General features: G+C 38.6%; 2 protein-coding genes across 2 annotated transcripts in view; one reads left to right on the top strand and one right to left on the bottom strand.

Moving 5' to 3' along the window:
- Positions 1-663: 663 nt before the first annotated feature.
- On the top strand, positions 664-12038 carry LOC144196519 (centrosomal protein of 135 kDa-like). The gene is made up of 25 exons (XM_077716754.1): positions 664-893; positions 1149-1265; positions 1809-1996; positions 2717-2884; positions 2957-3098; positions 3183-3267; positions 3876-4004; positions 4079-4285; positions 4835-4900; positions 4976-5126; positions 5206-5414; positions 6152-6307; positions 6377-6517; positions 6703-6780; positions 7178-7329; positions 7404-7519; positions 7602-7756; positions 7837-7892; positions 8511-8679; positions 8760-8870; positions 9427-9612; positions 9692-9901; positions 10392-10594; positions 10680-10784; positions 11630-12038. The coding sequence occupies exons 2-25, from the start codon at positions 1153-1155 to the stop codon at positions 11760-11762; spliced, it is 3429 nt and encodes a 1142-aa protein (XP_077572880.1). The 5' UTR covers positions 664-893; positions 1149-1152; the 3' UTR covers positions 11763-12038.
- The window catches only part of LOC144196637 (uncharacterized), a 23953-nt gene continuing 19458 nt past the window's right edge, over positions 11905-16399 (bottom strand). Inside the window, exons 33-39 of the mRNA XM_077716993.1 lie at positions 16205-16359; positions 14498-14687; positions 14236-14423; positions 12799-12987; positions 12557-12735; positions 12398-12490; positions 11905-12290 (exon numbers count right to left, since the gene is read on the bottom strand). Coding sequence (XP_077573119.1) covers positions 12149-12290; positions 12398-12490; positions 12557-12735; positions 12799-12987; positions 14236-14423; positions 14498-14687; positions 16205-16359 — 1136 coding nt within the window. The 3' untranslated portion in view covers positions 11905-12148. The remainder of the gene's footprint in view (positions 12291-12397; positions 12491-12556; positions 12736-12798; positions 12988-14235; positions 14424-14497; positions 14688-16204; positions 16360-16399) is intronic.

Below are 16399 nucleotides of genomic sequence, written 5' to 3'. Positions count from 1 at the left end.
TGCATAATTGGGCTATAAATGGATTAGATTAATACAACTGTATCCATCTTTAAATGGCAATTTTCCTAATTGGATTACAGAATTATTAATAAACTACCCACTGTACCACACTGGAAGCAGTAACGAATAATAAAACGTGTGGAAAAAAAATCCATATTTAAGCAAATGTAATCTACATAGCAACACGTAAATGACGATGTAATCTGATTGGACCGAATAACAAATTAAGCATCCACTCCAAACTAAAAGATGTAAAAGTAAGTATACACTATACAATATGGATAATAGATTGTAATTAAATATGTCTAAATATTTTGACATTCAATTTTGTCAGTTTAGTTGGAAAAGATATGGGTTTTAATGACATTTTGCTGTTTTAATGTAATCTACATAGCAACACGTAAATGAAGATGTAATCTGATTGGACCGAACAACAAATTAAGCATCCACTCCAAACTAAAAGCTGTAAAAGTAAGTATACACTATACAATATGGATAATTGATTGTAATTAATTATTTCTAAATAATTTGACATTCAATTTTGTCAGTTTAGGTAGAAATGATATGGGTTTTAATGACATTTTGCTGTTTTAACACCGCCCGGCTGGAATTTGAAGAACGGACGGCGCTGGTGAGTATAGTGAGCGTCTTCAGTAATGTTTCCCTACTTCCATGGTGACGAATGAAAATCTGATGACATCGGCGCTCTTTTTAAACTTTTAAATAACATTCAGTACTAACAAACAGGCCAGCAAAAATATTTAGAATTAAGAAAATTGCCTTTACATGTGCTACGATGTTTAATTAAATGGATCCGATGTCTAAATAGCGCCTGTTTATGTGGGATGAACCTTTCTTAAACCTTCAGTCCAATTTTATTTACGCCTAAAGAGGTAGGTTGCAATAACAATCGACTTTATATTAATAAAAATGTGTTTGAAATTATTTTTTGCCAATGAATAGATTGGAAATGTGTTAAAAATGTATAGCTAACTTGTAGCTAAAGTAGCTAGCTGCTAGTCGACTGTAGTTGGCAACATGGCTCACTCAATTCGCTCCGTTAAAAAGATAGCAGAGCAAAATGGACACTCCATCGGGTGTCTTTTTTATAATTTTGTGAATATTTGACGCATGAATATTTATTATAGGTCAATGGAGAGCATTGCGGAGAGGAAATTCGTCAATTTGAGGAGGCGTCTTGACCAGCTGGGTTACAAACAGCCTCTGGCAATTGATAATCTGCCTCTTGTCGAGAAGCTTTTCAGGTAATACTTTCCGATTTAACAACACTATTTCGGTTATAAAGGAGTGGAACATTTTCGGAAAATATTGTGAAGTGTTTTGGGACTTCTCTGACTTGTCATTGAATTTGGTTTATGTAGTATCTCTCTTGTTTTTTTGTGTCCTCAAACTAGTAGGGTTGCGATAATATATCGATAAGGTGATATATCGCATATCGGTAAATAGATAAAATATCCAAAAATTTGCAAGACATTGTTTACAAGAATGTTGCAATAATACAGTGTTGCTGTATTTATTGACAAACATTTACAGTGCAATAAAAAAAATCTTTTTCCAATTTACAAATGGCTTGTTTTGCTCATAAATAGCTAAAGCAAAAATGGATTTTTTGGCTCATGTAGTTGTTGTATCAGATGAGATATTTGTTATTGTGACGTTCCCAAACTCATACTTTCAATAACTATGCAGCAAAAAGACAAACATGAATCATAATTTACTGGTTCTCCTGTGGAAAAATTGAAAATGCATCATTATTTAAAAGTACAATCCTTATTCATTTTTCACAGCGATTTGGTCCACACGACCGAAAGTCTGCGCAATGCAAAACTCTCAGCAAAGTCCACGAAGGAAACACAAAACCTTGACGTCCTCCTGGAACCCTACAAGGCTGATAACGCCAGACTCGTCCGGGAGAACAACCAACTTCACCTTGAGCTCCTCAAGGCGAAGGAGGAGATGGAACACGTGACCAGAGGTATAACGTGAAAACCATGAGGTAGCCTGTGCCATATTTTCACAACTATAAGGCGCACCGCATTATAAGGCTAACCCTAATGAATAACACACTTAATTTTTTTCCGTATATAAAGCACACTGGATTATAAGTCGCACTGCATTATAAGGCGCACCCTCAGTGAATAACACACTATTTCTTTCCGTATATAAAGCACACTGGATTATAAGTCGCACTGCATTATAAGGCGCACCCTCAATGAATAACACTATTTTTTCCGTATATAAAGCACACTGGATTATAAATCGCTCTGCATTGTAAGGCGCACCCTCAATGAATGACACATTTTATATTTTTTCTCATATATAAAGCGCACTGGATTATAAATCGCACTGCATTATAAGGCACACCCTCAATGAATGACATTTTTTTTCATATATAAAGCACACTGGATTATAAGGTGCACCCCATTATAAGGCACACCCTCAATGAATGACATTTTTTCATATATAAAGCACACTGAATTATAAGGTGCACCTTATTATAGGGCACAACCCTCAATGTATGACACATTTTATTTTTTTCCATATATAAGGCGCACTGGATTATAAGACGCATGTCTATTTTGCAGAAAATGTTAGACTTTTAAGTGCGCCTTATAGTCGTGAAAATACAGTATTTAATTTCAAATGCTCTGATGTCAAACCAAAACACGAAAAAAACTCGCCTGCTTCATTTCAGAGTTCAAAAGTCACATCAGAAAACTGGACCATGACATGACCGACATAAGGTTTTTAAACAATCAATACGCCCAAAAAGTCCGTTGCCTGGAGAAAGATAGCAAAAGCAAAGGCGAGCGCATCCTACAGTTGCAGGAGAAAAACCTGCAAGCCGTAGTACAAACGCCAGGTAATCATAATATTGGCTATGATTTTTTTTTTTTTTATATAGTTGTTGGTACTATAGTCGTGTTCCTTCCAGGTGGGAAAAAGCGCAGCATTGCTTTCCGACGTCAGAGGATGCAAACTGATGAGCTCATCCCTCCCGCCGTAAGGTCGGCGTATCCCGTGACTCAGCCCGACGATCCGTATATCGCGGATCTCCTACAACTGGCTGATAACAGGTCGCTATTTCGTTTTTAATCGCTTGTATGACGATATTCTACTTTCTCTGTTTTGATTATACAAATATTTCTTGGCATTTGTAGGATTATTGAGCTTCAGGATGAAGTCGCAAAAGTCAAATCGGATCTTGCCGAATCCAATGAATGTATACAACTCTTTAATATACAAGTAAGTAACCTGTATATTGTTATTAGCCATTGATTGGAAAGCAGGCCCTATCAAGTCATTTTTCTAAAAGGTTCCAATCAGGCGTAAAATATTTTGTAATTTTTTATTTTACAGTGTTCCCTCGCTACTTCGCGCTTCAGCTATCGCGGACTCAGAGCTTCGCGGATTTTTTTCAGGAAAAAAAAATGTATTAAGTTAAAATTTTAAATTACACCATCTTACAAGAGGTGGAAACAAAATATTCAATAAGAATTAGTAATTGCATCAAAAAAGGCCAAAGAAATGGTCAATAACATGGTGAGAGTTCAGGAATCGCATTGATGACGTCATGGCTGTTTACAGGTGCATCTTCACCGCCCAAAAAAATAATGTTCACAACTCCCAATAACGATGTTTCTTACGTGCAAAAAACTGCAGAAGATCCTCCATCCGGACTGCTATGATGTTTTTGCTTGGTAGTGCTTTTGTGCACGTGTTACACGTTTCTTTAAGAATTTTTGAAGGGGCACCCCTACTTCACGGAAATGCACTTATTGCGGGGGGTCCCGGTCCCCATTAACCGCTATAAGCGAGGGAACACTGTACATTTCAATCGTTTTTAATTTTAGATAGGCCAGAGGGACCACGAGATTGAGCGTCTGAACCAGGTGCTTCACGGAGGACGGCCACGTGAGGTCGTCGCTTTAGAAGCTAAGAATGCTAGCAATGAGAAAGCCATCACTCAACTTCACCTCCAGGTAAACACCTGGGCTTTTGGTAAAAATCCCGCCCCTGTTTTTAAGTCTCTCACAAGTCACCTCACATCACCCAGATCGATTATTTACAAGACCGCAACAAGACGCTAGAGGAGACGGTAGAGGGTCTGCAGAAAAAGTCGTCCAACCAAGTAGCTGACCTCTCTTTAAAGAACTTTGAATTGTGTCAAGAATTGACGCATATTGACGACCTGGCCCTGCGGATGGAAATGGATAAGGAGAAGGCGCTAGAAATGGCTGACGTGGAGTTGCGGGATAATGAGGTAAGCTTGGGAAACTCACAGTTAAAGTACTTTTTTATCCTTTGTTAGGTTTTTTTTTTTTTCGCTTTAAGTTGTGATATGTGGATAACTTGGAGTTTTAGATACAATGTTAAAATAAAATAAAAAAAACAACTCTTAGAAACCTGTTAAATTTACAGTAAAATGCTGGTTAAGGTTCTTAGAATTATACTGTTAATAAAGTTATCGTATTTTCTCGCAAATCTGTATTTGTCGCTTAAAAAAAAAATAAGGTACGGCTTATATGCGAGTAAATTAGACTTGACATGCACAAAAACGCCATAACGCAAAACAATGCGGCCGATATGGTAATTTATTTCAAAATAGAGGAAAAATAAACAGATAAAACGAGAAACTACATTTATTTTGGTGACTATGAATGAAATTTTAAGAAAAAAAAATAGCCGTGTCTTTCATAAAATGTGAAAAAACTCACTTGTGCCTGCTATTTTTGACAAGAAAATATGATAACTGTCAGTTTAACGTGGATTTTTCAGTTTCCTATCAAAAATTGTTTTCCCTTATACACAGCAAGTCATTCAAAAACAACAGAAAGTCATTAAGGACTTGGAGGACAAGCTTGAAAAACTAAAAATGGTAATTGTTTCACGTCAAACATTTTCCTCATTGATTTTGCCCAATTTGAAGTAACATTTTTTTCTCGTAATTTAGGACCTTTTTGAACGGAATTCTGAGAAAGGTTCCGTTGAAGAGCGGCTACTCGAGCTTCAAAGACAAAACATGAAATTGGAGGAAACACTGGGATTTCTGGAAGCTCAGAAAAAAAGACTGGAAGAAAAAGTGGAAAAGATGATGTCTGCTGGTATATTTGGAGGGAATACTCCTGGGTAATTATTGGTCTATTTTCTTGAAACGTCCATTGACTTTTTTATTTTTACTAGACAAAGACACGGTGCTCGAGCTGGAGGCCTTGCGAGCCAAACATGGCGTCTGTGGTCGAGAGCGCTCGCCATCGCGCTTGGACGCCTTTGTCAAGAGCCTTGAGGAAGAACGGGACCGCTACCGTCGCGAAGCCGAACACCTCAGAACGCTTCGAGGAGCCGGAAGTCCACTTCGCAGTCTAATCCAGAATGGTAGTCCAGGAAACAAGGTAAACCATGTCAGTCAAGTTAAAACGTAAATGTATACCTTGCAAATTAGTATTTTCATCTAAGGGCATATTTAAAGTCCATAGTTTTCTTGCTTTTTTCAGGGATAAAATACAATCAGTTTTTTTTTTTGATGCCGATCCTTTTCTCATTGCAGTTTTCGCATGTTACAGGATTTAGGTACTCGGACGTTTGGTCGCCGGACGTTTGACAACATGACTGAGAGTTTACTGTTGAACTCAGCTCTCAAAATTATATTCATGGGAAAGTTTAATATCTAAATATCTACTGTTGAAACCAGCTCTCAAAATTATATTAACCCGGGAACCAAACGTCTTCGTGACCAAATGTCCGGGCGACCAAACGTCCGGGCGACCAAACGTCCGGGCGACCAAACGTCCGGGCGACCAAACGTCCGGGCGACCAAACGTCCGGGCGACCAAACGTCCGGGCGACCAAACGTCCGGGCGACCAAACGTCCGGGCGACCAAACGTCCGGGCGACCAAACGTCCGGGCGACCAAACGTCCGGGCGACCAAACGTCCGGGCGACCAAACGTCCGGGCGACCAAACGTCCGGGCGACCAAACGTCCGGATTTGACAGCAAACGTCATTCAATTTTTAGACAAAATGGCCTGTGTTAAAAATCATGGAGCGAATACCGTATTTTCTCGCATATTAACCGCCTCCGTATGTGTGATACACATGAGCTCACAGTTAAAACTCGTCGTTTTTTCAGCGAAGCGTCGCCGAATCCGAAATGCTGGACGTGGTGAGGGAGCGAGATTTCCTTAAAGCCGCTCTACAGGAGGTAGAGAACCACACAGAGGAAATCCAGATCAACGTGAAAGCCCTTAGCGCAGAGAAAAACTATTTCAAAACCATGTTCCAACAGGTGAAAAGCAGATTTTCCAAGCCAAAATTTCTGCTTGCGACAAATATCTAAGTACTCTGGTTTATTTAGGCGCAAGAAAAGCTGCTGGAAATCCGTCATGACTCGAGCACGTCTGAAGAAGTTTTGACACTGAAAGAGGAGCTCAGGCTTGCAGAAAGTAAAATTCTGCAAGTTGAGGCAGAAAGAGAATTGCTGTTGGAAAAACTTAAGGTTTGGACACTTATGTTGTTTGGTAGCATCTCAACTTGGGTATTTTTTAACAGTTGAACTTGGTCCATTCCTTTGAATCATGACAGTAAGAGCCAGACATATTTGTTTAATCTTTTAAAATGCAAAGCAGTTTTCCGATTCTGTTTGCCTTGATTCATTTTTCACCATTTTTTTCTCTTCATCAGTTTGGCCAAACATCCTCTCCCCCAAGTGGGAATGCGCAAGAAAAGAGGATTCTCGACATGCAAAATGTCATCCATTGCGTAAGTCTGGTGATTCTTTAATGCAAGGGTGTCAACTTTAGCTTTTACGTCAACTTGATTTCATGTGGGCCGGACCATTTTAGATATAATATTTAGATTTGTTTTTTCATAAATGGATTAAAAGAACTGAATTAAAATCCCTGAATATTCCGTTTTTTTTATAGATCTAAAACAACATTTTTGAACTAAAAACACAGAAAAAAATGGAATAAAAAAATGACAATTATTGATTTAAAAGGGGGAAAATCGGGAGATTGAGTATACATCTATACACTTCATTTAAATGTAATCCTAAAAAAGAAAGTCGACACTCATGATTTACTTTCCCGGGCCTCACTTTGCTTTAACGTGATGACTTTGACTTGAACTTGTTTTGACTGTGCATCATGTCGTGAAGATGGAACAGGAGAACCTGGACCTCCGTGCACAACTATTTGCGCTGAAGGACAGCAAACGAGACATGGAGCAGAAGTTGGACGTTCAGTCCAGTGTTCTTACCCAGAATGCCGAAGAAGCCACAGAGCAGAGAAAAGCGGCGTCTGCACTGAGGTTTGTTTTAAACATCATATATTTAGCTCGGTTTTTTTTTGACTACTCGCCAGCTTATTGCTTCTGTATGGCAGACTTCAACAGGAGCAAATGCAGTTTTCACTATCTGACCTACAAATTAAGATGGCCGTAAAGACCGCCGACCTACAAGCCGCTTATGAACAGTTGCAAAAACAGGACGAGACGATAGGTGACTATTTTTCCCGGTCATGCATTTTTTTCTTCTTCTTCTCCTTAAGACTCGCAACATGATTTAATGACTTTTCTTTCAGAGGCCTTACGTCAGCAAGTGTCCAAGTATAAGCAGGATGCCGAAGTTCTTCAGAGTTCCTTCACCGCGCTCGATCGGGAGAAGGATTGTCTTCAGGATGAGGTGGACCAAAAGACGGAGAAACTGGTTGCTTTACAAGAAGAACTGGGACAAAATGTATGGCTTCATTTTTTTTAAATCACATTTTTACCTTTTTACAAATACAGATAAGTGTAACACATTGTTTTTTTTCCTAGGCAAAAAACCTTGAAGATGTAAGGTTCACAGTCACCGCGATGGACAAATCTATTGCGTAAGATGGCTTTTTTTTTTCGTGAGAGATGATTGCATCAATTGTTTCTAGACCAATCACAATGGATAAAACTGTAAGATAAGATTGTAAGATAAAATGACAAAGTCGCTTAGCAATTGCTTGTTCATGTTATATCAGCTTTTATGAGTATAGAAACGTTGTAGAGAAGAAACTTGCCCAGAGTTTGGTCGTTGTCATGGAGACTTGCCACTGATTAATCAGACTTTGCCCAAAAGAAACTATACTATACCCTGTTTTCCTATATAAAGACTGACCCACTGTTCATTGAGCTGTTTGAGCTCTCTCCCTATTCTGCAGTCTGGTAACAAACCTATTTTCCATTAATTTGATCTCACTGTTTCTTAACCTGTTCCCGAAGTTTTATTTCAGATCTATCAAAAACCATTTTTATATGGCCAAAATAGTACGGGCATTTAAAATAAAAAGTTTTTCTACATCTATTTGGCGCCCTCTGGAAAATCTAATATATTTTATTTAAGTTTTTTTTTACACTATTCCACGTCTGGGGAGAAAATCTTTGACTCTGAGTCTTTCTGCATGATCAAGGCGTTTTCTCTCCTTTTTTAACTTGCGTTATCTGACAAATTTGTCTCCCAGGCAACAACAGGGGGCGCTCAACAGCCGAGAAAGGGAGCTTGGCAGCCTGAGAAAACAACTAGATGATGCGCAGGTAGAGCTAATGGGATTGCAGAAAACTAAGGAGCTGGCAACCCGAGAGAAGAGGAGACTTCACGATGACTTGACCACAATGACTAGAGAGAACCAAGTAAGAAACGTATTCATGAGAATATCTATCATCAGATTTTAAAACGCTAGGAGTTACCACCTAGTCTGCTTTTCATGTAGACGGTCCACATCGAGTTAGAGGAAGCTCTACGTGAGCGCGATGATCTAAAAATGAGGACACACTCCTATATCGCCGCAGTTGCCAGGTTGGAGAACTTGGTGAAGACAAAGGTAATTTTAGTACCATATTTTCACGACTATAAGACACACTTAAAAGTCTTAAATTTTCTATAAAATAGACGGTGCGCCTTATAATCTAGTGCGCCTTATATATGGAAAAAACGGAAAACCAAAAATGAAAAACCACCACTGTCGCATATTAATAAAACACAAACGCCTGAACTGAAACACTACTGTTAAATATGCAGATGCCATCTTAGTTTACAACATCTTCCATTATATACCTCCTCCCCCATCGCAAGATTTTATACAAAAAAATCCAAAATATCAACAATGGCTGGCTCTAGAGGTGACTGTAAAGTAGTGAGTGCTTCATACCTGGAAGTCAATAGCAAATACCGTATTTTCACGACTATAAGGCGCACTTAAGTCTTAAATTTTCTCCAAAATAGACAGTGCGCCCTATAATGCAGTGCGCCTTATATATGGAAAAAATGGCATTCATTGAGGGTGCGCCTTATTATGCGGTGCGCCTTATAGTCGTGAAAATACGGTACATCACGACGGCTTATATTTGAGAAAATAACTATGTATGATAACGTTACAGGAACAAGAGAACTTAGACCTGCTTGAGCGCTTTCGCACAACTTGCTCTGACGTGCAAGAGCGAAATCACCTGCTACAACAGATGGAAGAGCTCCAGACCTCCACTCGCGTGGAGCTGCGAACCGCCAACACGGAACGCCGCCTCTTCCAAGAAGCCATCGGTCGCAAGGATCTCGAGATCCACCAGGTGAAAGACATGTTCCAAACTGTGGATTATTTGCATTTCAAAGTTGACTATATTGTGGAATTTCTCAATACATCCATAGCACCAGCAAGCTCTTCAGGCGTACGAGACCAAAGCGTCCACACTCGCCCGGACAGTGGCACGATTCGAGGAGGACCTTCGCAAGGTCCAGGAGGAGAAAAACGCTCTTGTCTCAAATCTGGCTTCCTTCAGGGAGCACTGCGCCAAACTGGACTCGGTGAAGGAGATCAATGCCAGGCTGGTCACGTCGAAGAGCATGGAGATTGAAAGGGTGACTAAATCGACATATAACGTTGTAGAACAGGGGTGTCAGACTCGGGTTGGTTCGCAGGCCGCTTTAACGTTAACTCGATTTCACGTGGGCCGGACTAATTGAGATATAATATTTAGATCTTTTTGTTTATAAATGGATTTATAGAACTGAATTAAAATCCCTGAATGTTCAATTTTTTTATAGATTTAAAACAATGTTTATTTGAGCTTTTTTAAAATATGTATTAAATTTCACAAAATGATTTTTGAACTAAAAACACAAAAAATGGATTTAAATTGACAATTATTGATTTAAAAGGGGGAAAATCAGGAAATTTAATATACATCTATACTCTTCATTTTAATTTGATTCTGAAACAGAAAGTCGGCACTCATCATTTACTTTCCCGGGCCACACAGAATGATGCAGCGGGCCAGATTTGGCCCTCTGGCCTCCATTTGCACACCTGTGCTGTTTAATGTTCACCCAAGTTTTTGTTCCCTTCAAGATGGAAGGTGAGCTGGAGGACGTACGCTCTGAAAAGGAGCTGCTGAAAAAGCAGCTGGCCAGCGAACGACTGACGGTCCGCAACCTGGAGGCGCTGGTTTCCAGCAATCGCCAGCAGGTCTTGGAGACACACCTAACGGCCAATGAGAAGGAATCAGAGTTGAAGGTCCTGCGGGAGAGGCTCACCATGGCCGACAACAAGAAGTAGGGATTTCAAGTGTATCTTCTGAGCAAAGTATTGTATTACAGTCTTCCCTCAATTATCGCGAATTCACCTGCTGTCAAACAGTACTGAGCACGCGAGGGACGTGTCCAACCTCCGATCAAAGGTCTCCCAGCTGCAGAGGGAGATGGAAGTCGTCAACAGACAGCTGACGTCTGAGCGCTTTGAACGGTGAGAAACACCTAGTGAGGAATACACGCTTATGAATAGGAGTACCATCCATTGTTTTGGCAGAGAACCAGCGCCACTACTTTGAACCCCGATTTATATTTTCTAATGTTTATTCATTTTAGAAAAATTGTTATTATAGGAACTCGCACATCATATATTTTTTAACATCAAAATGACTAAACCATGCAGAGTAAGCTGTTTGAAAACTCTAAATTGCCCTTAGGGATGACTTTTTTTATATTTTAATTTATAAATGTTAACTCATTAATGGAAGAATATTAACTGCATATTTGTCATGTAAATGATTTCAAGTGTAATTTGAAAATAGAATTTCTCCAAAAATATGCCACTTATTTACACTACTTACAATATTGTATATACTATATATATGTTCACTACTATACTGTACACACTATGTATGTATGTATATGTATGTATACATACATACAGTATAGTAGTGAAGTGTACAAATATGTAGTATATACAATATATACAATATAGTAGTGAAGTGTTTTTTTAATATTACATTATTTGTAATGTCACTGAGTATAGTATGTATGTATGTATGTACGTATGTGTGTATGTATATATATATATATATATATATATATATATATATATATATATATATATATATATATATATATATATATATATATATATATATATATATATACACATACATACATACACATACGTACATACATACATACTATACTCATTGACATTACAAATAATGTAATATTAAAAAAAAGTCATTAGAAGGCATGTGTATTGGCATTGTGATTTATATATATAAATATTAAAAAAAAATATATATATATATATTTTTTTTTTTCTGCCAGCGAGCGGGCAATGCAGGAAATGCGCCGGCACGGCTTGTCCATCTCGCCAGTACGAAGCTCCTCATCGCTGAACGTCTCGGCGGGTTCGCAGCGCACGTCCATCAACATCTCCACTGACAAGTCAGATGATTAATACATAACACTTTTTTTCCGCCTAGACACCGTTTCAGACATTCGGAATAATATATTTGCATACATTTGTGTACATATTGTGTTCGTTGTTGTTCTACTGTAGTATCCTCCATAAATGAAGTCAATGTAGAATGGGCCCAACAGTATTTGCCTTCTCACGTTTATTGAACCGTAGAGTTATATTAGAATTCACATCTGTTTGCACCCATTTGGGGTTTAAATACAGATATATGCCCTAATTTATTTGGTCAATAAAAATGAAAGTGTATTCACAGAATTCACACTATAGTTATTTACTCAAAAGGAAAATCTTTTTAAATCTAATGTTCTAGTGTTGTAGGACTGTGCCTGGGCTTGTGATTCCAAGATGCTCCAACATCTCTTTGGTCAGGTAGGCCCAAAGCTAAGTTCTTCTTGAATAAGGTTGTCAGGGGGCGGCTCACCAGGGATGGGGGCGTGGTCAATAGGTGACGAGGCTCTCGGGGGCTCGAAGGAGATATCTTGCGAAAATGTGCTGGGATGACCCTGACTGTTAGAATTTGATTTCATATTATTATTGTACATTCACATTCAGCCTTGGGAGCAATTTAGAGAATTTAAAGGATGTTTTGAGGACAAAATTTGTCGAATACTCACCACTCAAGGATTTTGCTAGGCAGAATCTCTATCTGGCTCTGCAGTTCAGTGACTTTACCCAGTAGAAAGCTCATGTCCTTCTGCTGCGACATTCTGCCAAAGACAAACCCCAGTAAAGTTTCAAAAGCCATTTACCTCCCAACATTCCCTGATTCTTACGTCTTGTCAGCCTCGGAGAGCTTGTGGCGTAACCTCCCTAGCTCCGCCTCCTTGGTGCTAGCTTCATGGCATGCTTCAGACATCATTGCCTCAATGTTGCCTATTCTCACTTTCTCGCTGGCGAGGTGCTTCTCCAGGACACCCACTTCGGACAAAGTGACCTCATGCCTCACATTTGCCTAAACAAGACCAACTTTTATGCTCAAATAGCTCCAAAATGGGTATCAAAAAAATAACCTCACCCTCACGAGCTCCATTTTCATCTTCAGAAGTTCTACTCTTGCAATTTCTTTGTCCGAGTCCATCTTTACCCTGACGGTAGCCAAGTCGGCCAGAAGGATCCCATTCTCATCCCGTAGGGCACGTAGCTCCGCCTCCATCTGACTCTGCCCTTGTTCTTGTGCCTTATAGCCCTGCAAGTCATCCAAGAGCTGGAAAGATGTTAGGTTCATTAATAATTATACTTTATACTAAAATTATATAACAAAAAAAGGAAGACATCAATTATGGCAAATCTCTAGTGTTATCTTCCAAGTAAGAATCCATCCTAGCTCGTCCTCGCCACGGATTATCGAAAAAGACTGCCAATTTAAGGCATCAAATCAAAACAATTACAAGGTTATCAAAAAACAACAACTGCTGTTCGCAATGAAGACCTGTGAAGGACGCTTAGATTGTTTTTGATCCCAGAGGATGGCTATTAATCAACTTCCGGGAATCTTCGCTCGGTTCGCCTAATATGGAATTGTTTTGCCGAATGGAGGCTTGTTTGTTTAGGTTTTAAACAAACAACCTCCATTTGGCAAAACAATGAAAATGAAGACCAAAAAACAAGTCAAATGAAATAAAGCGCACCATGAATGAAAGAATAAAGCAAGATAATACAGTGTTCCCTCGCTTATCGCGGTTAATGGGGACCGGGACTCCCCGCAATAAGTGCATTTCCGCAAAGTAGGGGTGCCCCTTCAAAAATGCTTAAAGAAATGTGTAACACGTGCAAAAAAGCACCACCAAGCAAAATCATCATAGTAGTCTGTATGGAGGATCTTCTGCAGTTTTTTTGCACATAAAAAACATCATTATTGGGAGTTGTGAACATTGTTTTTTTGGGCGGTGAAGATGCGCCTGTAAACAGCCATGACGTCATCAATGCCATTCCTGAACTCTCACCATGTTATTGACCATTTCCTTGGCCTTTTTTGATGCAATTACTAATTCTTATTGAATATTTTGTTTCCAACTCTTGTAAAACGATGTAATTTATAATTTTAAATTAATATCTTTACACTTTTTATCATTTTTTTCCTGAAAAAAATCTGCAAAGCTCTGAGTCCACGATAGCTGAAGCGCGAAGTACTAATTCTTATTGAATATTTTGTTTCCACCTCTTGTAAGATGATGTAATTTATAATTTTAACTTAATATCTTTACATTTTTTATATTTCTTTTTCCTGAAAAAAATCAGCGAAGCTCTGAGTCCGCGATAGCTGAAGCGCGAAGTAGCGAGGGAACACTGTACTAATTCTTATTGAATATTTTGTTTCCACCTCTTGTAAGATGATGTCATTTATAATTTTAACTTAATATCTTTACATTGTTTATATTTTTTTTCCTGAAAAAATCCGCGAAGCTCTGAGTCCGCGATAGCTGAAGCGCGAAGTAGCGAGGGAACACTGTACCTCCTTAACTTCTCTTTCCTTCTGTTCGAGGGTTTCACAAAGGTTCTGGCGTTCTTTCTCGGATGAGAGGAGCCCCTGGCTCATCGAGCCGATGACGTCCTGGGCGCACACCAACTGGTATTCCTGCTCCTGCAATTCCAAGCGGGTCTTGCGGAAGCGATCCAACAGTTCCAGGTTCTCCCGATCCTGCAAAGGCAGACGTTGGTCGCAGTCACGTAAGAGTTGATCATCGTCCACGTGTCAAAGCGTTTTTGTCTTTCCTTTGTATTCAAGAAGTTCCCCATCCTGGCCAGCTTTTGTTTTAACTCGTCCCTTTCGTGGGAAGAGGCCTCCTTCTCCTTGGCCATGTCGTCCTTCAGCTTTTGGTTTTCACCCACGATCAATTCCTTGTCTCTCTTGAGTCTCCCCAGTGTCTCCTGATGGTTCTCCAGCATCTTTTGTGTGGTCATCTCCTTCACACGGGTTGTCTATGATGGGGGGGGGGGGGAAACGTGACCGGATGTTTAGTCGCCGGTCATTTGGTCCCTTTTGGTCGCCAGTCAAATGGTGACAGAGAGTTTACTGTTGAAACCAGCTCTCAAAATTATATTCATGAGAGCGTTTAATATCTAAGTACTGTTTAATATCTAAGTACTGTTTAATATCTAAGTACTGTTTAATATCTAAGTACTGTTTAATATCTAAGTACTGTTTAATATCTAAGTACTGTTTAATATCTAAGTACTGTTTAATATCCAAGTACTGTTGATACCAGCTCTCAAAATTATATTCATGAGAGAAAGTTTAATATCTAAATATCTACTGTTTTCAACAGTACTTAGATATTAAACAGTACTTGGATATTAAACAGTACTTGGATATTAAACAGTACTTGGATATTAAACAGTACTTGGATATTAAACAGTACTTAGATATTAAACAGTACTTGGATATTAGACAGTACTTGGATATTAGACAGTACTTAGATATTAGACAGTACTTAGATATTAGACAGTACTTAGATATTAGACAGTACTTAGATATTAGACAGTACTTAGATATTAGACAGTACTTAAATATTAGACAGTACTTAGATATTAGACTGTACTTAGATATTAGACAGTACTTAGATATTAGACTGTACTTAGATATTAGACAGTACTTAGATATTAGACAGTACTTGGATATTAGACAGTACTTGGATATTAGACAGTACTTGGATATTAGACAGTACTTAGATATTAGACAGTACTTAGATATTAGACAGTATTTAGATATTAGACAGTACTTAGATATTAGACAGTACTTAGATATTAGACAGTACTTAGATATTAGACAGTACTTAGATATTAAACAGTATTTAGATATTAGACAGGACTTAGATATTAGACAGTACTTAGATATTAGACAGTACTTGGATATTAGACAGTACTTGGATATTAGACAGTACTTGGATATTAAACAGTTCTTGGATATTAAACAGTACTTAGATATTAAACAGTACTTAGATATTAAACAGTACTTAGATATTAAACAGTACTTAGATATTAGACAGTACTTAGATATTAGACAGTACTTAGATATTAGACAGTACTTAGATATTAGACCGTACTCAGATATTAAACAGTACTTGGATATTAAACAGTACTTGGATATTAAACAGCACTTGCATATTAAACAGTACTTGGATATTAAACAGTACTTAGATATTAACCTCTCTCTCTCTTAGATATTAAACTTTCATGAATATAATATTGAGAGCTGGTTTCAACAGTAGCGTCTTTGTCACCTTTTGACTGCCGACCAAAAGACCGAACACCGGGAAAAACAGCCCTACAGGTTAGTTTGGATTTTGGTTGGCGCTTTTTCAATGTAGGTACTTACATCAAAGATGTCTTTTGTTATTATCCAGGTACTTTGCTGATGAAAATATTAGACTATTAGTGCATCTAAGATGACTTGAGATAAGACTTATATCTTGGAAGTTAACCTTCTTGCTCAGTTGCTCCTTAAGAAGCGCCAAACTCTTGCTCTTTTTTGCCGCCTCGTCCTGAAGGACATCTTTCTGGATGCACAGTGCGGAGTAAGAGAGCTCAAAGACCTTGGCGTTCTGTTTTTGCTGGTTAAGCTCCTGACTCAGCGACTCTGGTAAGAAAACCAGGTGAAAGTCATTCCGAAAAAGATA

Source organism: Stigmatopora nigra, chromosome 5, assembly GCF_051989575.1.
Source record: "Stigmatopora nigra isolate UIUO_SnigA chromosome 5, RoL_Snig_1.1, whole genome shotgun sequence".
Classification (NCBI taxonomy): domain Eukaryota; kingdom Metazoa; phylum Chordata; class Actinopteri; order Syngnathiformes; family Syngnathidae; genus Stigmatopora; species Stigmatopora nigra.
The sequence above is the reverse complement of the archived record's forward strand: the minus strand, read 5'-3'. Positions and strand labels throughout refer to the sequence as shown.